Here is a 26,748-nt window from a genome sequence, read left to right on the forward strand (position 1 = left end):
AAAGAAGTATCTTTGTTTCTCCTTCTGTTTCTTCACCCCCTAACTGAGGAGGAAGCAGGATGAAGCTGGTAGCAAGTGACCCATAAGATGTGATTAAGCCCATGTTACAGAAGGTGTCCTTGGGAGCTGCTTGGGAGATAGTGATCTTTTGGCGGTAAGGGGAAAGAAATGGGGAAAATTGATTATATCAATTATTATAAAGAATCACACTTGGATATCACTTTAGGAAATGGAAGGAAAATGGAAGCCCTTTAGGAAAAGGAATGGACAAAGCAATAAGCATTTACATGATTCTTACTCTGTTGATTGCTTTCTTAAAAAAAAACACTCAGTTGATACTCACAATAATCCTGAAAAATAGGTCCTATTATTTATCTCCATTTTATAGATGAGTAAACTGAGACAAACAGAGGTAAATGATTTGCCCAAGGTCAAATGTCTGAGGTCAGTAAGTGTCTGAGATCAGATTTGAACTCAGGTCTTCCTGAGTTCCTCCTATAATCTTGTGCAAGTTACTGGACCTTAAAGAATCAGCTTTTGTAAACCTTCAATTGCCAGAGGATCTTTCTATATATATAATCACACACATTCACATTTTATCTCTAACAAACACTGTGTAACCCTGGATGAAATACTGGACCTCTTAGCAACTCAAACAATTTTCAGAAAGCCTAACTTGCTTTTCTCTGCATTGGCAGAGAGAATTTCCTCACTGGGAGAGCCTTCCATCAGTCATAGGTACCATTATTTCTGCTCTCAAAGGCACTTGTAAAACATCATTTGTTTTGCTAGTAAATGGCATAGATAGCCACATGCTTTAGTCAAGTCATTCACTTCTTAAAGCTCCAGTTTCTTCATCTGTATAGGATAATGGAGTTGGATGAGATGAGTTGCAAGAGCCCTTATAGGTTTAACAATTTATTTAGAACTTCTAAAACTTTAGAGAAACTCACAGAAAATAACTTTAGTGAATCCACAAGGAATAGCGGACGGAACACTGCCTATGGAGTCAGAGGATCTGGATCCATCCTGTGACCTTGGGCAAGTCACTCACCCTCCAAGAATCTCAGCATCCTCATCTTTAGAATGAAGGGGTTTGGGCTACTAGGCCTCTCCGGTCCTCTCTGATTTGAACTCTATGATCTAATAGATGCAACACATCACAGATAACAAATTTTGAAGAAGAAGCAGTATAAGGGATATCATCAGGGAAATGAACGTCCACAGGAAAAAGATGCATGGGATAGTTGTCAAGAACTAGGGATGACTGATGACCAGCCCGTATGGTACCAATTCAATATCTAGGGCATAAGAAGAAGGCCCGTAGCAGGTTAGAAGGCGCTCACCTTTCTCTTGTGGCGTATTTATAGGAGGACATGGATAGAGGATGAGAAGAACTGGAAGGATTGTGGTTTGTATCATTGCAGTTGGAGATAACACCTACACTGAAATCATCAGTGTCCCAGAGTTTAGGGAATGTTGGGAAGGTGTAGAAAGGGAATAGATGTCCCAGTCTTCATCCTCTTATTATTGTGGAAGGAAAATGCCCTCCCAAAACAATGAAATTATACTTATAAAGCAACATTATCAACATTTTCCTGTTGTGTGTCTTATTATTTTTTTTTGCAAGGCAATGAGATTAATTGACTTGCCCAAGGTCACACAGGTAATTATTACGTGTCTGAGGTCAGATTTGAAGTCAGGTCCTCCTGACTCCAGGGCCAGTGCTCTATCCACTGCGTCACCTAGCTGCCCCCTCTGTTGTGTGTCTAATCTGTATTACGATTGATTCAAACTTAGGGGAAAGAGTTGAAGAATGTTGGGAGCAGGTGGGTTGATCAGAATAAGCTTTCTGGAAGAAGTGGTTTTAGCTGAACTTCGAAGAAATGGAGCAGAGAATATGAGAGGGAGGTCAATTTTTTACATTAGCTGGTGCTGAAATTTTGTTTTGGACATTTTAACTCTTCAATATTTATAGACTATATTGTTTATAGACTAATTGGAAATGTCTAGGAAGTAGTTAATGACCCACCCATCTAACCCTTTCATTTTATAGATGAGAAACTGAAACTTAGAGAGATTATCTTACTTTCTCAGTCATACAGATAATAAGTAGCAGATCCAGGATCTATTCCCAGGTCCACTAATTCCATGTTTAGTTCTCTTTACATTAGGGTATGTTGTAAGACTGGAGTCTGAGAGATAAGAATTGAGCTGAACATTTGATAATCATCTGCAGAGAGGAGTTGGTGAATTACCAAGAGAAATAATGTAGAGTGAAGAGGAGATAGCGCAAGGTGGAATCTAAGCATATTACCACTGAAGGGGCCGCTCAGATTTGATGATCCATCAGAGGAGACAAAAAGGGATCTTATAGCTAGGGAGGAGGAGAACCCAGAGAAAAGAATGTCATGAAAACCAAGAGAGAAAAGGAATTCTATGTAAGCATTTGTACAAACATTGCCAAGTGGTCAAAAAAAGAGATGAGAACTGAGAAAGTGTCATTGTTTTTATTTTACTTTTTAGGAATCAATGAGGTTTAAGTGGCTTATCTTGAGTCACAGAGCTAGTACACAAGTATCTGAGGCCAAATTTGAACTCAGATCTTTCTTACTTAAGGGTGAGTGCTTTATCCACTGGGCCACCTAGTCCCATGGTCATTGTTTTAATAGATCATCATAAAATTTACAGTGTCATTTTAGCAGAGTGGTAGGGACAGAAGAAAGATTGAATAGAGATTAAGAAGAGGGAGGGATGAGTAAGAGGAAGCAATGAGTAGGGACAGATTTCTCAAGAAGTTTGGTTATGGAAAGTGTGAAAAGAACAGTTGAAAAGAAAGTATCAGATAAAATTGATGGAGTCAGTGACCTTTGTTCTATTTCCACAAGCAACCCAAATCTCTCTCCTCTTTGTATCTGTCTCCTCGATATCATTTTGTCTCATGCCACACTAAGTACAGACAGAAAACAACACTGTATTTAGCTAATAATTTGTTATTAGGAATGTGCCTAGGAAAAATAGTGGTTCAACCCTTGTGGTGAATGAGTTGAAGGACAGGGCAGGTACCCATAATCCCTCCTCAAATGTTCCGAGTTTTCCTTCTTTTCCCCCAGTCTCACACAGCACCGTACCATTCCCCCTCCCCATGTTATCTTTGAAGATAAGGGTTAAGTTACCTTCTGATCTTTTATTGAATCCTAGTTTCTTTGACCTTTGTCCATGGTTTCTATTTTCCACAAGTTGAATCAGTTTTAGGACAACTTGAAACCTGAATTAATTTTTATATCTCAGGAAAAGTATTACAAAGACTAGACTCACAAAGTTTCTCTCTCTATTGAAAGCACTCAGGCTACTGGACCAGAAGTGAAAAGAATCTAATCCTGTTTCCTCTCTTCCTCTGATGTCATTGGTTTAGCCAACCATATGCTTATCTGTATTATACTTCCAAAGGAATATAGTCAATGATGTGGTGGGAAATATCCCAGGGTGCTATGACTAATACCTCTCAATGATGTTAAATCAATATGGATTAATCTATCATTTCAACAGTAAGCCTTGGAATAGAAAACAGAATTTATTCCAGCTAGAAGCAAATGGTTTAACGGAAAGTCCTCTGAATCACATTTTAGGTCTACTCCTGCCACTATTTCATTGTTTAGAAAAGAGAAAAAGTGAGTTTTTTTTATTCCAAGGATATAGTTCTTGTGGTAGATAATAAAAATCAGCAACACTAGTTTGATCTCAGTCTCCACTTGGGATTAATAGCATCCGACAGTTATTTCTTCAATAACAAAACAATGTTCCACATGGCCAGAATTTCTAGATGGTCAGTTCCTGATTACACACCAGTTATGACTATGGGTTTAAAGATATCCATTCAGTTCAATTCAATTAATTTCATTCAATTCAATGAATATTAAATGCTTACTAGTAACTGTTAGACAATGAGTTAGTTATGTTGAAAGGTTCAATTATAAATAAAACACTATTATCCTTGCTCTTCCCTCCCTTTCCAATTTCCACTTGCAACAGAATAGTAAATTGTCTCAACAAAATACCACCCTCTACTCTCATTCCCTTGTCCTAGTATGATTCACACTTTACTAAATTCTATCCTTAGATTATCTGCCTTCTCTGCTTCACAACCCCTATTTTTTTTTAGGTTTTTGCAAGGCAATGGGGTTAAGTGGCTTGCCCAAGGCCACACAGCTAGGTAATTATTAAGTGTCTGAGGCTGGATTTGAACTCAGGTCCTCCTGACTCCAAGGCTGGTGCTCTATCCACTGTGCCACCTAGCTGCCCCACACAAACCCCATTTTTAAGCACAATTTATTGAAGTTTTATAGATTGGCTCATTTCACTTATCTTTAGCTTTGTAGTACTAAAGCTATTCTTTCAAAACATGTGACTCTTTTGGTTGGTTTTGAGTAACTCAATGTTTTCCTGATTTTGGTAAATACTGATATGAAGTCATAAGCCTGTGTGTGTAAACAGATTAATTTTCAAATTTAGATATTTGAATAAATTCATTAAATACCCATTGTATATAGACTACTATGCAATGCTTATGAGGGAGGATGAAGAGTTTAGATAAGATACTATTCCTGTCCTGGAACTTGCAGAAGAGATATAAAATTGGCAATTTTTAAAATTAATAAATCATAATTAGAAAAGAGATGCAAATAAGAATGTTAAATGAGATTGGGCCATTTCATAATTTTTTTACACTCTTGATCTGACTTTGACAATAGGTCCAAAAAGACATCTAGGCTGTCTGTATGTGTGGAAAGAATTGATCAGGTTACCTTGATCATTTGATCTCTCCCAATACCTCAGTCCATTTGATAAAATATTATAAATTGAGAGATAGATCACAAAGGAAACAAAGATGTTTGTTTAAAAGAAGCATAAGTTAGTGTACATGAAATCTTATACTTTGTTTCTCTTTTGAGGTAAGAAGTTCTTTATTAAAAAATGGAACAGGAGGGCAACTATTGTCTGGTTAAAGATTGGTCACACTGCTGTTGGTCCCTTAGAAAGAGATTTATACTTTTAAAATTATCAGTTGAGGCAGGCGACTACTCTGAGGGCATAATCTCTGGCAGCAGAAAAGAGAGTCAACCAGCTACAGATTAAGAATCCTGCTTTGGAAAGGGAATCATTCTTTGCCTCTCTAGGTGGGAAGGGCTTTGTCTTTCTTTCATTCTTTCCCCCCTTCAGCAATGATTTCTTACAGCAGAGCTACTCATCCAATGTCACTCTAGATACTCAGTGTGGAAAAAGTTCAGAAGTTAAAGAAGGAGACAAGTTTGAGGAATATGATCACTGTGAGTTGAGAAGAGAGCCAGCCCTGGGAGTTGAGCTTGGATATAGGTTCATAAAGCATGGCAGAGTGATATACTCATTAGAGACACTATGTCAGGAGGAGTTGTAGGAGGATATCATGCAAAGGGAAAGTATATTGGTCCCCTACAGTGCCTTTGAGTTACCTTGGCCACATATGCTTGCTATGTGTGTTTCTCTCTACTACTATTCTCCATATCTGTAATCAATCTTTCCTCTGATGTTGTGTGTAATTATAGGAGAGTGCTAAACCATAATTTTATTTGGGGGTGGTGTGATTTGTTGTTATTGTTTTTATAAATCCATGTCAATAAAATGTCTCTCCTTTAAGCTAAGTTTTCTACTGACTGACTTTTAAAGGTAAGTACACTGGTGAGGGTTCATGAACTATAGTGTTAGGAACACAAACTCACCTGTTCTTGGGAGTGTTCAATCAATACAACCTTCCTCATGTCCTGAGACACAACCTGTAATTATGAATTGAGACATAGCTCAAATGGGACCCCATACACACATATAGACATATATATATATATATATATGAAACACCTTCAAAACAAATATAAAATAATCTACAGGATGAATGGGTAAGAATGATCAAGAAAGACAGACCTCATGCAGAAGCTGGCACTAGAACTGAGGAAGGAAACTAGAGATTATGAGGGTGAGGAAGGAAAACACCACCAGATATAGAGATCATCCAATGCCAAGGTCAATTATGTAATCAGGGTAAATTCCAGTTTTCTGCCTTTTTCCTGAGTAGCGGTTTGCTTGATCTTGCTCCAAATTTATTTCTGCTTCTTCTCTAAAAACATCATGTTCTTTCATCTCTGATAACACATTTGGAAAATAAAGTGCCTTCTTCATGATGGGCGGTATGACATAATGGAAAGGGCACTGGATTTACCATCAGGACCTGGGTTTAAATTCTGTCTCTGTATTTATTAATTCTGTCATCCTGGGAAGGTCCCTTTGCTTTTCTGGGACCTCAATTTCTCCATCTGTAAAATGAATGGATTGGGTTAGATGATTGCTTCTGATTCTAAAATCTTACAGAAGATATCAGATTTGCAAACATAAGATGACATATATGTCAGAAAGCAGAGAAATTCTTAAAGAAACTTTATAATAACAACAACAATAGCAAATTCAGCAACAAAAAAGAGAAGAAAGACAAAGACAAGAATAGAACCCTTAAGAGAGAACTGTGTTCAAATCCAGCCTTAACTGTGTGACCTTAGGCAAGTCACTTAACCCCATTGCCTTTCAAAAACAAAACAAAAAAATGATAAGCACAAATAAAGTATAATAGGTTGGCTTTATGTCAGTTCTAGATTACAAAAATGGTTTTTATTTCTTTTGAATTGTATTTTTTCTAACAATTTGTTTCCTTAGTTCAACTTGGTGTGTGCAGATTCCTGGAAAGTGGACTTATTCCAATCCTGTGTAAATGTAGGATTCTTTCTTGGCTCTCTGGGAATTGGTTATGTAGCAGACAGGTATGTAGAGGCTTCAGTTTCCTAATTTAGTCAAAGAAATATTTTCTTTTTAGAGCCATACTAGATGCTATGAAGAAATGCGCAAGAATTTTGACAGTCCTTGAATTCAAGGATTTGTGGCTACTCTGTTTTAAACAGAAATTGGAGGTCAAAGGAGTATTGGAAAAAAAATGAATTTGAAGTTAGAAGAATTGGGCTCTGATATTACCATGGTTACTATCTTGTTATTTTATAATTTAGAGCCTTATTGTTATTAAAGGACTTTTATTTAGGCTAGAACTAACTCAAGGTTGATGATTCAGACTTGGGACTAGGATACAGTGAAATATTCATGGATCATAAAAAAATTAAAACACTTTTATTTAGGATATATTTGGAAAAAAATCCAAATATTATTTCATTTGATCCTCATGAGAATTCTCAGAGGTAGCTGCCATCATTATTCCTACCTTATAGATGAAAAGTCTAAGGTAGACATGTTTAGTGACTTCTCCAGAGTCATATCACTAGTAAGCAAATAAATATTAGAGGCCATATTTGAATTCAGGTTTTCCTGACTTGGCCAGCTAGTTGCCTGCTTAGTATAAGATGAAAATAAATACATTTCAGACTTTCTCTCCACTTTCAAATTCACCACTGCAATGGGCAACAATCTGTCAGGAGGGCAACCCTGATTTATGATATGCAATATGGTGGTCTTTGTTGGTCTTGTTTCCGGAAAGTCCTGGAAATCCCATCTCTGATTGTGTGACCCTGGTAAAGTATGCAACTAAGAGAATGAATTAAAGAGAAGATGATGATTTGCATTTGTAGAAGGAATTTTCTCATGAGAGAGCTTTCTATGCTGGTAAAATCACAAGTCCAGTCCTTATCCCTGAATCCATCAGACATAAGCAAAGACTCTGATCCCTTATACCTACTCTCCACTCAATATTTCTTCATTAGTTCAATGTATCTGTTACCTTATGGATTATAGGCTCATAGATGTAGAGCTGGAAGGGGCATTTATGGTCCCTTAGTCTGATTTCTTCATTTTACAAAAAAAGAAAATTGAAGCCTTGAGATGATAAATGACATGCCTAAAGACACATAGATAGTAAGTGGCAAAGCAATATTCAAACATACACAGGGCAACTATTTGGCACAGTGGATAGAACGCTGGCCTTAGAGTCAGGAAAATTCATCTTCCTGAATTCAAATCTGGCTTCAGATAGTTACTAGTTGTGTGACCCTGGGAAAGTCACTTTACCCTACTCCCCTCAGTTTCCTCATCTGTAAAAGGAACCGGAGAAGGAAATATCAATTGCTTCAGAACCTTTTCCAGGAAAAACCCAAATGAAATCACAAGGTATCAGACATGACTGAACAATAAATATGTGAGTTCGGTACTCTCCACTTTAGTTTGGATATCCACTCCTTCACTGGGATAGTTCACAGTATCATTATGGGGGAGTCTTATCCCCATCTCTCATAAATCCTGTAAAAGGAGAGGAGATGTTTCTCCGAGACTGTAACATTTCTGGGGTGCTAGTGCAAGTTTTGGTCTGTCCTTTTGTTACTTCTCATTCCAGAAGAATATAAACTCCTTCAAGGACTGGTTTGACTTAGTTATCTTTTCCCAAGATGCCTTGGACTAAATAGCAGCTTAATAATGTTTCTTTGAATTGAATTAAGTTGCCAAATAACTAATCCATCCTCTTTTCTGATAATCCATTTCTTGACTGTCATCCCTTGTGAAAAGGTACAATGTCCCATCAAGGATAGGTGGTCAGTTTTGGTATCAGAAGACTTGAATTTGATTTTGCCTAATATTATCTGAGTAATCATGGACAAAGGTTAATCCTTCCATGTCTCTTCAGCATCTCTCAGAGAATCTGGGTATCCATATGAGTGGCTGAACCACATTAGTAAGCTGCCCAGATGAAATCAATCAATTAAGAAATAAGCATTTATTAGGTGCCTCTAGGTCCTATGCTTAGACCTGGGGGAATACAAAAAGAGGCAAAAGACAGTCTCTGCCCTCAAGGAGCTTACAATCTTTTAAAAATTATTATCACCTTCAGATAGTAATTGTTTATTTGCTTAATTATTATGAACTTAATTTTGAACATAAAAGGAATATACAGTCAAATGGGACAGACAACAAGAAATTAAATATGAAGTTGACAAGAAAAAATTCCCCTTGTACTTCAATCATCTGGGTTCATGGAAGTCATAGAAAACTAACTAAAATATGTTCTTGGTTTCTTCAGGGCAGAATAGGTCTGTATATATATATACATATATATGTATATACACACATATATATGTAGATACATGTGTATATATTCATATATATCATTACATGTATTTCTTTATCATATATTAATTGATAACATTTATATATTGTATATATATATATATATATATATGTGCCCTTATTTTAGTGGTTTCATGGGTAGTAGTGAGTGGCAGAGCTAGGATTCTGAGATCCTTTGATTCCAAGTTCTGTACTCTTTTCATGGTAACAATATGTCTTTGATTATGCCCCTTTTCAAGGGACTAAATGCCACAGAGAGACCAGCACCAGTGGATCAGAGTTAAGTAATGATTTTCTTAATAAGCCTAATGAGCCTTTTCCAGATAAGAACTCAAAATCCCCTAGTAATTCTCAGTTTGGCTCCTACATTCATTTTGTCTGCCATATTGTCTTTATTTCAATTTTTAAAAAAATTAATCTTGGTCTTGATCTCATCCCTGCTTTGTTTCTCTGCAGGTTTGGTCGTAAAGTATGTCTCTTAAATACAGTCTTCATCAATTCTGTCTCTGGAGTCCTCATGGCCATCTCACCCAACTATCCATCTATGCTCATTTTTCGTTTGCTGCAAGGACTGGTCAGCAAGGGGAGCTGGGCCTCTGGATACATCTTGAGTAATTATTGATAGTTCCATCAACTCAAACGAGGACAATTGTTAAGGAGATATGACAAATTTGGGACCAGACCAGAGAGATTATTGTTGTTGATATGAATGAGAGATGTAGAAAGAATTCCTGTTTAGCACAATCTGAGGGGTAGAGATGGAGGAAGACCTAAGTTTGAATTCAACTTCAGACCCTTACTATTTGTATGGTCTTGGGTAAGACACTTAACCTCTGTACATTTTTACAGAACTTTGAGATAGAGATATAGGAGGAAATAAAGGGAATAAACATCATGAAAGGAAGCAAATTTCCTCATTAAAAACCCTACAACCAACAGTTAGAAACTGTTGCATGTATAAATATTTGAGGAATACTATATAATACTTTTAAAGTTTCCTTTAAAGATTAAGAGGAAAATCCCAAATCCACAAGACTTTATAGGATCATGGATTTACAGTTGGAAAGGATTTTAGAGGTCATCCAGTCCAATGGCTTAATTTTATCCTTGAGGAAACTGAGGCTCAGGGAGGATTAGTAACTTGCCCAGAATTACACAGGCAGCAAGTGATAGGAGATGGATTTGAATTTAGGTCCTCTCTCTTAAAATCCAGTGCTTTGTCCTTTGTTGTCATTGTTCAGTTGTTTTTAGTTGGGTCTGACTCTTTGTGACTCCATATGGGGTTATCTTGGAAAAAATCCTTGAGTGGTTTGCCATTTCCTTCCCCAGCTCATTTTTATAGAAGAGGAAACTCAGGCAAACAGTTACTAGTAACTGAAACTAGATTTGAACAAAGTTCTTCCTGACTCTAGGGTTCTATCCAATGTACTACCTAGCTATCCTCTCACTGTAGCCACTATACCTTAGCAAACTCAGCAAAGTTTTGCCAGATTCACTTTTTCTAGCACCAATCCAAGGTTGGATGACACTAGCAGGCATGGATCATTTTCTAGGAGGCAAAGGATAGAAGATAATCCATATTTTAATGATGTTTCTAGGGAAGGATAAAGGAGATATAGGGGTCTGCCACCTCCTGGAAATTTAGTTTTGCATATTGACTTAGCATCTGGGGAACTTGTTAGACTGCCTACAAAAAGGTATTCTAACTATGAGGCCACTTTGAGGAAATAAAAATATAGATTTTAGAACCCCAAGACTTCTGAAAACAGAATTTTCCTATTGATTATAATCTTCATTGATGACCATTTGCACCTCTGTTTTTCAAGAGTTAGACTGCATAGTGGATAGAGCCTAGAGTCAGAAAAACTGAGTTCAAATTCAGTCTCAGATGCTTACTAGCTATATTTTATAATCCTGTATCTTTATCAAAAATAAAATGCCAATTGGGGTTCATGAAAGTTGGACATGACTGAACACAACTGAACAACAAGATGTCTTTCTCTTTTAGTCACAGAATTTGTTGGAGCAAAATACAGAAGAACTGTAGCTATTTTCTTCCAGATGATTTTTACAGTTGGCCTTGTGATGCTCTCAGGAATTGCTTATCTTATTCCCCATTGGCGATGGTTACAACTGACTGTTACTCTACCAACTTTCCTCTTTTTGCTCTATTACTGGTAAGTACCCCCTATTCCTTTTCATGTTAAGTGGCTTTTCCAAGTCGGAGCTGGATTTGAACTTGGATTCCAGTGCTAGTGCTCTATCCACTCTGCCTCCTAACTACCCCCCCCTTTTTATTTTCAGTGGCAATAGTGCAAATCATCCAGGATGAACAGGCATAGATAGGTTAGGATCTGCATTATCCTTTACCCCCAATTTATAACTCCATCAAATTTTTCTATTTCTTTCAAGGAAAGAACTCTGCTTTTGGGTCACCTCCATTCACAACTGTGAAGCCATTCTTAATTTCTCACTCTTACTCCATGTATCTAATCAATGGCCAATAATACATGGGCCAAATAATGCTAAGAGATCAGAACCAAGTCTTGTTGTTTCTACCTCCTCGGAATTTCTTACATTTTTCTCCTTTTCTCTACTCATGAAGACCCAACCCTAATTTAGGCCTTCAGCATCTCTCATCAAGACCAATGCAATGCCTTCCAGAATGGTCCAGTTTCCTCAAGTCTACCTTCTCCAAACCATTATCTACACTGCTGCCAAAATGATTCTCCTCAATACCTTTCTGACTGTATAACTCCCTAGCTGACCTAGTGATTATAAGATATGATACAAACTCTTGTTGTTCAACCATGTCCTACCCTTCCATATGGAACCATTTGGGGTTTTATTGAGAGAGTTAATAAAATAGTTTACTCTCTCCTCCTCCAGCTCATTTTACAGATAGGGAAAGTGAAGCAGAAGTTAAGTGATTTGCTCAGTGACACACAATTAGTACATATTGGAGTTTAAATTTGAGCTGAGATCTTTCTCACTCTAGGTCCAGGGCTCTAATCACTGAATTAACCAGCAGATTCTCTCTAAATAAATGATTAAAGGAAATAGGTTAAGAAAGGATCTATTTTTTTTCCTGGCAAGAAACCTAAGACTGAGAGCCAGTGCTGATAAATGATTATCACAGACTAACACCTGCAGGCTATTTGGACAATTAGTGCTAGCAAGGTCAGAGGGAGAGATTGGGAATGTATTGACATGATAAAACGTTGATCTGGACCTAATTCAGATGATTTCTTTCTCTGACTCTGTCTCTGTCTCTGCCTGGCTTTCTTTGTCTGCCTCCTTCACTCTGGCTCTGGCTCTGTGTCTCTGTCTCTGTGTTTCCCTGACTCTTTTTCTCTTTCAGTCTGTCTCTCTCTGCCATACTACTCTAGATGCTTTTTTTTAAAAAGTCTTTTCTTTGACCCATTGATAGACTCAAGTTTTTTCTTCCTATTCCTCCTTCTGTTTTGCTGTCTTGGTGGTCATTATCCTCCTATTCTCTACCCATCTAGGAACACCTCAAATATTTTATTTATTTCTGGGTCCTGATTTTTAGGGAAGGAAGCTGATTAACTGGAGGTCAACGGGAGGGTGAAGGGCCTTGACTTCACATGAGACACATGAGGATTTGTTGAAGAAAATGAGATGGTGGTTTTTTCTGGAAAAGAGAAGGCTCAGGGGAGACAGACTAGAATCATGTCTTTTAAGAGCTATCACCTGGCAGAGGAATTACACCTGTTCCACTTGACCCCAGAGGCAGAACAAAGCAGAGTGGGAGGAATTTACAATTGACATTTGGGCTTGCTGCCAGGTAAAGGCTCCCTAGTATCACTTGAAAGTGGTGGAGAAGGGATTAATGTTCTTTCTTGTATGGGTTACACTACATGATCCCTAAAGCCTCTTTCCAGCTGAAGTTTCATAATTCTGGTGAAACTCCTAGAAAGAATGCTCTCTATGCTCATTGTCTTTCTCTATATGTCTCTATTCACTTGATGCTCAAATCTGCATTATCAGAGCATCATAGATTGAGAGCTGGAAGGACCTTAGAATTATACCCTTCCTTTTACCGAGGGAGGACAGTGCAACCCAGAGAGGGATCTAATTGAGGACCTAAATGAAGTGAGATCTGAACTCCAAACTGCCTCTTAACCAGGAAATAATAATACCTTGATCTCCTCTTAATCCTTAATTTAATTTAATTCCCAACACTTACTATATTCTAGGGATAGGGTTCTAAGAATTATTCTAGGTGTTCCAAGCATTATTCTAGAGATCCACAGTTACAAAAATGAATGAGTCTCTACCTCTAAGGAGCAAATACTGTAACATCTGCTTGACAGGGGTGTTGTGAGGGTCCAAGAAGATAATATTTGCAAAAAGCACTTAGCACAGTGAACACACACATAGTAGACATTCTATAAATATTTATTCCCTTCCTCCTTCTTTCCAATGGAATATATTTAGTTTGAGGGGGTCTCTGTTGATGCCATCCTATTCTAGGTTATGTCCTATTTTATTTGTATTCTAGACATAGTCCGCTCTTCTCCTCATCCCCATTGGACTCTAAGATCATTGAAAGCTCCGAGGGTGTCATTTTCCTTCTTTATATTCCATCAGAGTAAGCTCAGTTGAGTTCTCTTTGGGTCTCAGGTACTTGCTTACTCTATATAATAGCAATGCATCACATTGTCTGCTTCTGGCACTCTGGCTATGTGACCCTGTGCAAGTCAGTTCATCTCTCATTGCCTGAGGTAATTCTCTAAAACAATAGGTTTTAACTTGGGAGGCAAGGACCCATCATTGATAGATTTAAAGGGGTCTGTGAAACTGGAAAATTAAAAAAATTGCATCTTTATTTCCACTAATGTTTAAATGACCTCCAATTATTCAAAAACATTATTCTGAGGAATTCAAAAACTGCCATAGGGATCCATGACAAGAAACAGGATGAAAGAAGATTATAAATTACAGAGTAATTATAGATTTGTGTTGGTAGAGAGAATTTTTTCATTGGCAATTTCTCATAACAATGAAATCATAGGCCTATTTCCCTTCACCCCTCCAAAAAAAGCTATGATTACTTTTAATTCACAAGAAGCTAAATCATTTGTTATAACTAATAACTATAGGTGTATTCCTGAATCTCCAAGATGGCTGTTATCACAGAAGAAAAATACCAAAGCAATAAAGATAATGGAACACATTGCTCAAAAGAATGGGAAGCTGATACCTGCTAATCTCAAGGTAATTGTTGCTAAGTCCTATCTGACTCTTTATGAACCCACAGATCATATTGTTCATGAGGTTTTCTTGGCAAAGATTCTGAAGTAGGTTGCCATTTCCTTCTCCAGTGGGATTAAAGGAAACGGGTTAAGTGACTTGCTCAGGGTCACCCAGCTAGTAAGTATATGAGGTTGGACACCTAGCTGCCTCCAATCTCAAGGTAATAGAGATGGGTAAAAGGAGATGATGGTAGTATAAAGTTGTATTCAACTTTTAGTCTGTGTGTGTGTGTGTGTGTGTGTGTGAGAGAGAGAGAGAGAGAGAGAGAGAGAGAGAGAGAGAGAGAGAGAGAGGTAGGTTTCTTCACTTTTGAGTTCTTGCCTTGAATCTTCCAAAGGCAATATCCATATTTCCTGTTGAATAGAAGTCATGTATTACATTGACTTTCTTGGATGGATAACCTGGAGCATTTACCTGGTGGAGTAAAGGTTCTTGGGTAAATCAGAAAAAGATTTGAAACTTGCCCTACACTTAAGCTGTCTTCCATGTGATCTTCTGGGAGGAGTCTCCAATTCCAGGCTGATGGCATGTCTCTTTCCTAGGACCTCTCTCTTGAAGAAGATGATAATACTGAAAAGCTGAGTCCTTCCTTCAAAGACCTATTCCGAACCCCCCAGATAAGGAAACATACTTTAATTCTGATGTATATCTGGTAAGGTGAAGTTCTGAAAAATTTCATCCCAAAGACTTAGAATAACCCTTTGGGAGCAGGAAATGAAGACTAGAATGCTCCAGAATGAAGAAGAGAAGTAGTAGTGATTTGATTAGAGTTGTGTGGATGAATTATTCTAACTTTAGAATACAGCACTGAGTTCTACATAATCTGCAAGGAGTGAACAAGAGGACAAATATACTTACATTTCAGTGGGTGAAATGTCTTGGTTAAAGCACTCAGGGTCAACATAGAGCTTATCTATCCTTCACTCTTCCTTGGGACTTAAATACTCTACAGAATTCATAGTACCAGTTTGTGTTTGATCTACATCACAACTCTCTTTTTTGCTCCTGCTCCTTGGCAATAGGTCTGGTTTGATCCAGAAATTCCTCTGCTTATCCCTCTTCCACTTGGTGTGGGTTGCTCAATGTCCACTATTCACTAGGGAGTCTTCATGGCTGTGATTTCATTTCCTTTAGGACATGGAGTACAAGCCAATGAATTCTCTCTTTCTTTTCTGTATTCCTCTGTCCCCAGATTCCTGGCCTCTCTGTTATTTTATTCCTACCCCATAAGTCAAGTCGAGTAGCATTTATTACTAAGTGTTGTGCAAAGAAAGGTTCCCTCTAACATTCTTTCTCTACCTTCCAAAAAAATCTCCAGTTTCTACTCTCAAGGAGCTCACAGACTAATTGGGAAGCAATTTGCAAACTAGAGCAATGTACAAATAATAAATACAGTCAATCAATCAATCAATATGGATTTATTAAGTGACCTACCATACATTAGACACTGTAAGTACTGGGGATTCAAAGAAAGGCAAAAGAAAACCCTTAAGTTCAAGGAGCTGTCAATCTAATAGGGGAGACAAAATGCTAAAAACTGTGTATGAATTATGTATATCTATCTATCTATATTTATATGTACACACATATACATACATATTCATAAACACACATATATGTATACATATAAATGCATATGTATATTAATGAAGGCATTCAAATTAAGGGAAATCAGAAAAGTCTTCTTGTAGAAGAGGGGATTTTAGTTGAGACTTGAAGGAAGTCAGACAAGTCAGGGGACAGAAATGATGGAGAATGTTCCGGTCATAGGAGACAACCAGTGAAAATGTCCTGAGTCAGGAGATGGAGTGTCTTGTTAATGGAACAGTCAGAAGACCAGATCACTGCTCTCAGAGTATGAGGAGGGGAGTGAGATATAAAAAGGCTGAAAAAGTAGGATTGGGTCAGGTCATCCACATTTAAGACAACTTATCGGGGGTGGCTAGGTGGCATAGTGGATAAAGCACCAGCCTTGGAGTCAGGAGTACCTGGGTTCAAATCCAGTCTCAGACACTTAATAATTACCTAGCTGTGTGGCCTTGGGCAAGCCACTTAACCCCAAAAACCTAAAACCTTAAACCTAAAAAAATAAAAAATAAAAAATAAAAGGCTACATAAAAAAAGACAACTTATCAAGGTTCAACTTTCTAAACTAGATATGATCAATATGGCACTCAAGCATAATAAACATTGTGCTAAGCCAGAAAGATACAAATGAAGGGACTTGCCTCTTTGTTTCATGGGTTGAATAGCTGCCCAGTAATGCATAGAGTAATGAAGGGCAGATTGTTGGTGCAAGCTGGTTGCCACATATAACTAATGAAGAAATGTCGAAGAAGAAATGGAGTTAAAAAATAATATTGGTGAAGTGAAGCTGGTCTTGTGATGAGAATAAAGGATGATAGTTCAAGAACATGAAGGCTTTACTGGAATCCCAAGCTGCCAGAAGAATGAATGAATGAAATAGCACTTATTAAGTTTGGCACACATAAGTATGTACCAAACACCGAGCTAATAAGCCCGGGGAGAAAAAAAAAAAAACAAAGCTTAGAGAGTCTCTGCCCTCAAGACACTTATATTCCAGGAGGGAGAAACATCACATAGAAAAGAGTCAAAACCAATAAAGATTATTTTGATTTCGAAAGTTATGGGGATGATGAGAAGAGACTTTCAGAAGCAATGACAAAGTTGATTGGATTATGGTTCGAGAATTGGAGGTGGGGCTAAGGGAAGAAGGTAGCATTTAGCTAGGAGAGAACCAGGCCTAAAAACAGTGGGTGACTTGGGCAGTCACCAGTCAAGAGAATGAGAATCCACATCAGGAGTTCCAAAGTTGAAGTCTTCTGAGGTTTGATTTGTTGTCTAGGCAGGCTGGTGAGAAAGTTAGGGACATCATCTAAGATGAGTTTTTAAGGATGGGTAGCATTTCAACAAACAAAAATGGGGGTTAGAAGAATCTTATAGGAACAGAGAAAGGATTCAAGAAAAGACAGAGATGGGAAAATGATGATTATGATAATAATAATAATAATAGTCATATGCTCTTTAAAGTTTGGCATATTAACTATCTAATCCTAACAACCACTTTGGGAGGAAAGTACCTTTATCATCCCCATTTTACAGATGAGGAAACTGAAGTTGAGAAATGTTAAATGATTTTTACATGATCATCACAGATTTTAAGTGTCTGATTTAGGGATTGAATTCAAGTGCTTCCAAGACTAGGCCTAAATGCTCCATTAACTGGGTCATCTAACTACCTTGAGTGTAGGAAGTAAGGAAATAGACAAAGAGCAGACTAGGTGAGATTATCTAGTTGGTCCCCCCCCCCATTTTAAGATAAAGAAACTGAGGCAGAAGGATGTTAAGGTCACATAGGTAATAAATGATGGAGAATTTGACAGGGGTTTTCTGATGCTAAGGAAAAACAAATAGTCTAATTGAGTTTTCAGCTTTGAGTATTTTAAAAGGAAAAATAAAAGTTTTATAAATTCTTGTAAAATTCTTCTGGAAAAGAAAATTTCTATTAGATTGGAAAGGGATTCGCATACTGGACTAAGAAAACTGAACTTTAGCAGGCAACAGGGAACTGCTGATTGGTTTTGAGCTAAAGAGTAACACAATGCTAGATGGATATGTGAAATTATTTTGTCAGTGATGTAAAGAATAGATTAGAGATGGGAATACTGGTTAGGAAACTCATGTAATAGTTTGGTGGGGTAAGTGGGGAGGGGTATAATGGTGGCCTATATTAGTGTGATAGCCACAAGGAAGGGGATGGATTTTATGAAGAATCCATCTGTTTTCACACAGACCAGGTAAGGAGAGGGCTCAACAAGCATTGTTCTTGTCCCATATGAATGGAGCACTGGGGAAGGAAACTGTATAAGGTAAACTGTGCTTTTACTGATACTTGCCAGCTTCCTTCATAATATGCTCTCCAATTTGCCATGTCCCTTCATTTTAGACTGCTGCTTTGAATTCTATTCTTTCCTGCTCAGTTGCACTTGGATATTCCTAGTAAACTTTATTTCAATCTGGCATACCATATGTTTACTTTATTTTGATTGCAAGATTTCAGACCTTGACTCTTTATTTTCCTCTGGATCCCTTGGGTCTTGATCATTTAATTAGCAGCCTTGTCCACTACCTCCCCTCCTCCAATCCAGGAGGCACAGATTTTGACCCTCTAATTTTATTTCTTACTTGTGGCTTAGTCAACGATAAAGTTGTTTATTTCCCTACAAGCCCAAGCAAGGATGACCTTGACTTCCAGCTACATGAATTGAGTTCTTTCCTATCTTTGTTAATTATGGGTGAACATGAAGAAATACATTGTCCAGGAGATCCTAGGCTCAAAAAGCAGAATGACGGTTCTGGATCCCAAGATAAAACATGGAAGTTTTTTTTTAAAACCCACATATTTCTCATCTTTCCAGAAGTCTAATTTTAACTTAGAGCATCTTTTTTTTCAGGTTCTCAAGCTCTGTGCTTTATCAGGGTCTCATTATGTACATGGGGGCCACAGCTGTTAACCTTTACCTGGATTTTTTCTATTCTTCTCTGGTTGAGTTCCCAGCCTCCCTGATCATCATCTTCACCATTGATCGCATTGGCCGCCGCTATCCCTTGGCTGTCTCAAATTTTGTTGCAGGGATAGTTTGCTTTAGCATGGTATTTATCCCTGATGGTGAGTTTGTCCATTTTCATCATCTTACCATTTGTCCATTTTGGGGAATCATGTCATGTCTAGAACAGAGACAATAATATATAATAATGTACACATTGTTGTATCCCAAGATAAATAGAACTGACAAATTTCCCCCAATTTAAGTATTTTAAGTATCCCACATTCTTTGTTAATTCTAATTCTTTCAAGTAAATATCAAGATACATTTATAATTTTTCATAGTTTTCATGAATGGTTTGTTTACTGGACCCATCAGCACCTTGGTACAACACAGGATTCTAGCACTGCCCCATAAAATTTGGGTTCTTGAGAATGTTATCATCTTGGTTATCCTGGGTTGAGAAGCAGTATGGCCTAATAAATAGAGATCTGTCCTTAGTACTAATGGTAGTCCTTCCTATTGACTTTAGATTGAGAAAGACCTTGGTCAAATCCTGCCTCTGAATATGTTATGACTGTGATCCTGATGCTACAAACAACTTTTTGATACTAAAAGTGAAAGAGCAGTTGCTGATTATGTGGGTAGTAGAATTTTCTGACCAAAGCTCCCTAAAATAATGATATCAAAGACTTAAATAAAAATTATGTGGGTAGTAGAATTTTCTGACCAAAGCTCCCTAAAATAATGATATCAAAGACTTAAACAAAAAAAAAATAGATTGGTGAATTTAGCCTAATTCAATTTCAAGTCTTTCTCTGGTAGCTAGATGGTGCAGAACATTGGGTTAGAGCCAGAAAGATCTGAGTTCAAATCTGGTCTTATTGGTTGTTGACCCTCAGTAAGTCACTTAATGTCCTCAACTGCAAATGGGTTCTCTTACAGGATTGTGAGGATCAAATGAGATAATATTTATGAAACACTTAGCACAGTCCTGCATATAGTAGGCACCTTATAAATGCTTATTCCCCTTTTTGACCCTTAAAAAAGTTACAAATTCCCTTCCTCTTCTTTCCCTTTTAACCAGAAGTTGAAGAAAACAATTCCATAAATATTTAATAAGCACCTTCCATGTACAAGACACAACAAAGAGAGGAAACAAAGCAAAGGATATCCTGGAATGGTGATTACCCAACCAGAAGTGGAATGAAATTAAAGTCCTCTTAAAAATTAGGAATTGATTTTCCTTATGTCATCCTTTTGTAGGCACTATAGTTCTCTCTGAAAATTATAGTATTGATATTCTGTGCAATCAAACATTTGTTGAGTACTTACTGTATACAGGTACTATGCTAGGTGCTGGGATAAAGACAAAAGTTAGTTAAAATGGCACATGCTGACCTTGTAGCACTTACTGTCTTAGGTGACAAATGAGTGCAGGTTTAGAATTTAATATACATTGGAGAATTCTGTAACAGAGAAGAAAAGAGAGCCTGCTTTTAAAGATGTGTATTTCTCTAGTGTCTTGCTTGTATTTTTATTAAGGATCCAGAGCATTTTATGATTTAGGATGATATAGTCTAGAATTTCTGAACAAATAGCTCCCTATAGATCCTAGATTTTAAACATCTTATTAATGGCATAGGAAATAAAGAGGGTTACTGTTTTGAGTCCTTGTCTAGTTCTGATCAAGAGTGTTTAAGACCTTGATTTGGTCATTACATTTCTTCTTGGAGAGAAAACAGAGGAAAGAAGGAAGGTGAAGGTAGAATGCACTGAATTCAGAGTAAAGAAATTCCTTAGATACCTGCTTCCTCTCTCAAATGAAACTTTGAGCAGAATGGATCAAATTTTATATCACCAGTGGGTAGCTAGGACCAAGGATGAATGTGATATAATCTTTGGTACTCTGTTTTATAAGTGATCTGTTTGATCATCGGCCCCACTTGGCACTTGAGTCCTAATAATTATTTAGAACTTATGATCTATTGCTTTATTATTATTTATTACGATAATTAATTCACATAAGTCATATTTATTCTTATGATTAGTATACATTATCTCATTTGGTCTTTACAACAATCCTGAGAGGTAGGTGCTTTTTTGTCTCCATTTTGTAGAAGAGGAAACTGAGGGTGCTGTCCCTGTCTAAAATATCTTCTAGAAATAACAAAATTTGACTTGTGTTAAGATCTCTACAAAACTGGAGTTCCTACAAAAGCACACAGGTTTGTAAATAGTTGATATTATATTTGAAATAGGATTTGAACTGAAGTCTTCCAGAGTTCACATTCAACTCCATCCAATGAACTACATAATTGCTTTGAATAAGTGGAGAACTCTTTCTGGACTAATCAAGGAGACCATTTTTTTTTAGTTCATGGATGCTTAGATTCTCTGAATCAGTTATGACATGTCTTTAGTAAAACATAATGAATATGATTTCTTAATGTAATCCTAAAATCACAGTCCCTGCTCACCTTTCAAATGTTTTCTGTATTTTCTTTCCAGATATACACTGGTTAAAAATGGCTGTGGCGTGTCTTGGCAGGATGGGAATTACTATTTCATTTCAGATGGTTTGTTTAGTGAATGTAGAACTATACCCCACATTTGTCAGGTGAGTGACTTTCCCTGAATCTATATGGAGTGAGGTGTGGCTACTGACATCAGTGAGTGACCTGTGTGCACATCAGATTTAATGATCTGTACTTAGATACTTATACTTAGAAGTATTTTCCTGAAGTAAAACAGATGACTTGTGTTGAGTTTCTCTCTCTCTCTCTCTCTCTCTCTCTCTCTCTCTCTCTCTCTCTCTCTCTCTCTCTCTCTCTCCATAATACATATGTTAATTATGTATATATTTGTGGATGCATGCATATGTTTTTGTTTCCTGACCCACATATTTAGTATTTTCTGTAGGATGATTTGTGGGTGATTTCTAAGGACAAAATTGAATTTATTTGAAAAATTTGAGGATATACTATGTCCCAGGGCACTGTGATAGGTGTTCTTGGGGCATACAATACTGAAAAAAACACGGCTCCAATTTTGAGGGTCCTTACAGTCAAGTGCAGGAGGTAAATCATATGCACAAATAACTTTAATAATTTAATGGGTCCATAAGCACAGCTATGCAGGTATTCCTTTCATTAATGCAGACAGCAACCTATTATGCCTTCTCATCCTGTAAGATCCTTGTCTATATTCTCCCATAGGATTTTTTAAAAATAGAACTACTGAAATATTCAAAGTTTTCTGTTTAATCTTTTTAAATAGATTGTAATTATCAGTGCCACACTTGAGCTGCTCCTCTGCATCTCTTGATCTTAGTCCAGGACTGGCTCACTGCCTTTTCTGATAATATTCTGAAATTATGCCATAGTTTATACCTGTCACACAAATACCTATCCTGCATGATGGATGGGTTACAAAGTACCTATGATGTATAATATGATTATGTCAGAATATATTGATTTCCAGAGTCGCCATGTGAAGTAGGTGGTTGAACCATCTCCTCCATATTACTGAAGCGGGATAGGTGAAGTGACTTCTAGAAAGTGACATACTGAGCAAATGACCAAGTTTAGACTTAGACCCAGAAAGCTACAAATAAAATCCTATCATTAGTATGACTGTAAGTCTGATAAAAGCCCACTTATAACCATTAAAAAAAAAACCTAAACATTTTTTTGACCAGGCTCATGTCTGCTGTGTTACCCACCACTGTGTTTTGTCTTGAAAACCAGAAGAATTTGTAATGGGCAATTCTTTGATTGGCTACCTCTGCTTCTAATATTTGCTTCTAATAAGCCTCTCCCCAAGTCTCCCTCCTCTAGTATAGCGATAGTGTACGGTAGGCCCCACTGAGTCCATGTTCTATGGCTGACTGGTCCTTTGACTTTGCATATGTCTAAGGAGATAATATTTATGAGGTTTTGCAAACTTCCAAGTACTATGCAAATGTTATCTAACTTTTATTATTATAAATAATATTATTTTTATTTCATCACTTTGAGTTTTAGTTTGGTTGTAAATTTGGGAATTATAATACTTGACAAGCTACCTTGCAGAGCTGTTGGGAGGAAATAATTTTATGAAGTATCATATGAATGTGATAATTATTATGATTAATATTTTTCTGCCTCCTCCCTATCCCTTTCTCAAGTGCTTGTGAGTGGGAGGAAAGACTGACTGGAAACTTGCAAAATAAAAATTAAAACCAAAAAATTTGCCTCACTTGCAGATCTGAGCCAGAAGTCTAAAAGTAGCAGAGCAAAACCATTTCATTGTCATGGTCACTGGTCCCCAAGGGCTTGTTTAAATCTTTAAAATCTAAAGGTTCTGTGAGCTTGCTCTTATAAGGAGAAAAATCAAGTTAATACAGTCCCCTGAAGAACCTTTGAACATGATGTGAAGAATTTCTATTGATGCCTAGGTTTATCAAGCATTCTTTTGAAAAATATAGGATAGTAACGATAACAGTTCATATTTATCCAGCACTTTATGCTTCAGGGAATATGTTGCTTCTATTATCTTGTTCTCTCTTTACCTCACGACTGTGATAATTAGCTTGTAGAGTCAGAAAAGACCTTGAAAGTCATCTAGTCCAATTGCTTGTCTCATTTTAAAAATGAAGAAGGGAATGGCCAGGGAGATTCAGTGAATCACTCAAAGTCACGCCATGTAGTAAAGCTGGGAACAGAGAGAAGGACCTTTGATTCCAAATCCAGTGCTCTTTTCACTACTTTCTATTGCCTTGCAAGCACATTATAATTCCCATTTTCCAGATGAGGAAACAGGCTTACAGAAGCTCATTATTTTGCTCAAAGTTACATAATGAGGTAAACTGTAGAACTGTATTATGCTCTGTTGTTTTCTGGGTATCAATAGGTACCTTTCTTTATCAATTTTTCAGCTCATTTTATTGGTATTTTTTAAAAAAAATTATATAAATATTTTATTTGTTTTCCAATTACATACAATGGTAGAAGTAGTTTTTTTACACTAATTTTCAAATCTCCTTTTCAAAGGTAGAGATGCTTTTTTGTGTGGTTTTTTTTTGCAAGGCAATGGGTTAAGTGGTTTGTCCAGGGCCACGCAGCTAGGTAATTATTAAGTGTCTGTGGCTGAGATTGAACTCAGGTATTCCTGACTTCAGGGCTGGTGCTCTATCCACTGTGCCACCTAGCCACCCCAAAGGTACAGATGTTTTATTCCCTATAGTATAAGTTTGTTATCTGGGTAACTTAGGGGCTTAATATTTTTGTTCTCTTCATTTTTTTCAGGAACCTTGGAGTGATGGTCTGTTCTTCCCTGTGTGATATGGGTGGAATCTTAACCCCTTTTGTTGTCTTCAGACTGACAGAACTTTGGCATGAGTTACCCCTTATTTTATTTGGTAAGATTTCATTCAGTGTATGGAAGATGAGTTTTCTGTTCTACCTAGTACAATTGACAATGCTTTGGGAACTTTCAGATAATCAGTTATCAGAACCATAGCTAAGATGAGGCAACAAGGGCTTTTCTTCAGTGTACTGAAATATAGAGGTTGCTGATAGAATTTTCAATACTTCAGCAGTGTGGGAGAAAGCTGAACTTAGCACCTAATTAGCAAGAAAAAATTTGTTAATATAGGAGCTAACTAAAAAGTTATTATTTCTTTATCTGGACATCCTGAGAATATCTAAACATCTCCAACAACTCTCAACTCAACTGGTCCAAGACAGAATTTATTGTCTTTCTCTCCTTATTTTCTTATTTCTGTAAAGTGTACCAATATTCTTCTGGTCCCCCAGATTCAAACCCTTGAATCTATCCTTAATTATTTATTCTCACTTAAGTCCCACAACCATTTAGTTATTGAGTCTTGTCAGTTCTATCTCCACAGGTTCTGTTGTATCCAGTCCCTTCTTTTCACCCATATTATTACCAGTTTAATTCAGTTCTTCATCATCTCTCATCCGGACTACTGCATGGTCTCCTAATTGGTCCCATTGTATCCAAGCTCTTCTCTCTTAATGTCACCTTCCACACAGCTGCCAAGTTGATATTTCTAAAGCACAGGTCTGACCATATCATTCACTTGCTCAAGAAGCTTCAGCAGCTTCCTATTAACCCCAGAACAAAATACAAACTACTTTGACATTTAAAGGCAAGTAAATTTACATGTTGCTCACTTTCCTCATCTGTAAAATGAGAATAGTACTTTAATCTGCCTCACAGGGTTGTTATGAGGATCAAATGAGTAACATTTGCAAAATGAGTACTTTTCAAAACTTAAAGTATTATAGGAATGTTAGCTCTAAAGCTATTATTATCCCATTATCTGTTAATTTTTTGGATAGATTTGGTCAATAGCTATTCTCATTTAACCCATATTTCTATGTTTTGTCCACAAATTTTACCTACAATATTCCCTGATCTGCCATTCTGGTAGCCTTAATCTGCTCCTCACCACTCCCCAAAAGGAGGTTAGAAGAGTTTAGTATTATTTATTTTTAGTGAACCTATTCTAGGTCACTGCCTTCTATTCTAAATGTTTACTTATAATCTTATCTGAATTGTCTGTTCTAGAATTTCCCCAGGAATTGAACTAAGATCACCAACCTATAGATCCTGAATTATTGTATACTTATGTGTTTGAAAATCAGAATATTTGCCCATTTTTAAGCTTTTTTGCACCTCTGTATAATTAACTCCTTAGAGGTAACAAATAATAGATTCACAATAGCATTGACTAGTATTTTCAGTCCCCTCTGATGTAATCCATTCACCCTCAGAGTCATGAATATATTTAAAGCAGGTAGACATTCTCTTACCATCTTTCCCATTTATCTTGGGCAGAAAAGGCTTCTTTACCTTATTTGTTTTACAAAGTAATAGAACAGAAACAAAGCTTTTAAAAGCTCTTTTCGTTGTCCTTAGCATTTTTCACAGCCTTAGTTTATTTTGGAAAGCTCTCCTGGCATTATTTTTATAGGATTATGCCAGTATTCTATTTTAGTCCTTGATTATATGAATATCATATGCACATCCTTTCATAATTGAAGTACATCAGATAGCAACCTCTGTAGCCTCATTATTTTCTTGTATCATCCATCTATCTATCTATCTATCTATCTATCTATCTATCTATCTATCCATCTATTTAGCTGCCGACTATCTTTCTTGGTATTTTTTGTTTTATCACACTCATTTCCATATAAATGTCAGCAAGACAATGAGTCAAGTAAAACCTAACACAGCAACCATCTGCTAGCAAGTACCACTTTCTGAATCCATATCCCCCACATCTCTTAAGGAAAAAGGAAAGTGTATGCTTCTCTTTTCTTTCTCTTATGGGTCAAGATATTTATATAGTATTCAGCATTTCCCCATCTTCCTTTCATTTACATTGTTGTAGTCATTGTGTAAATAATTTTCTTGATTGTGCTTATTTCTCTCTGTATCAATTTATCCAACTCTTTTCATGTTTCTCTAAATTCCTTAGGTCCACTAATTCTCAATTAAAAAATAAAAAAATTCATTATATTTATATATCACAATTTATTTACTGTTCCTCAAACAATGGATGTCAATTTTGTTTCTAGTTTGTTTTTTTAAAAACTCCCACACAATGGACTGCAGTGAATATTTTGGTTTATTCTTTCTGTCTTTGACCTCCTGGGGCAGGAAGGGGAAGCAGGAGGAAAGAGGATTATAGGCCCAGTTATGGAATCTCTGGATCAAAGCAGCAGTTTAGTGACTTTTATTACAT

General features: G+C 36.8%; 1 protein-coding gene across 1 annotated transcript in view; it reads left to right on the forward strand.

The window, feature by feature from the left end:
* The window catches only part of LOC141488151 (solute carrier family 22 member 1-like), a 46,783-nt gene that overhangs the window by 8,661 nt on the left and 11,374 nt on the right, over nucleotides 1-26,748 (forward strand). Inside the window, exons 2-9 of the mRNA XM_074187972.1 lie at nucleotides 6,739-6,842; nucleotides 9,598-9,752; nucleotides 11,150-11,318; nucleotides 14,268-14,382; nucleotides 14,964-15,073; nucleotides 18,897-19,111; nucleotides 21,501-21,609; nucleotides 24,278-24,390. Coding sequence (XP_074044073.1) covers nucleotides 6,739-6,842; nucleotides 9,598-9,752; nucleotides 11,150-11,318; nucleotides 14,268-14,382; nucleotides 14,964-15,073; nucleotides 18,897-19,111; nucleotides 21,501-21,609; nucleotides 24,278-24,390 — 1,090 coding nt within the window. The remainder of the gene's footprint in view (nucleotides 1-6,738; nucleotides 6,843-9,597; nucleotides 9,753-11,149; nucleotides 11,319-14,267; nucleotides 14,383-14,963; nucleotides 15,074-18,896; nucleotides 19,112-21,500; nucleotides 21,610-24,277; nucleotides 24,391-26,748) is intronic.

The sequence above is a fragment of the Macrotis lagotis genome, chromosome 5 (assembly GCF_037893015.1).
Source record: "Macrotis lagotis isolate mMagLag1 chromosome 5, bilby.v1.9.chrom.fasta, whole genome shotgun sequence".
Taxonomy (NCBI): Eukaryota; Metazoa; Chordata; class Mammalia; order Peramelemorphia; family Peramelidae; genus Macrotis; species Macrotis lagotis.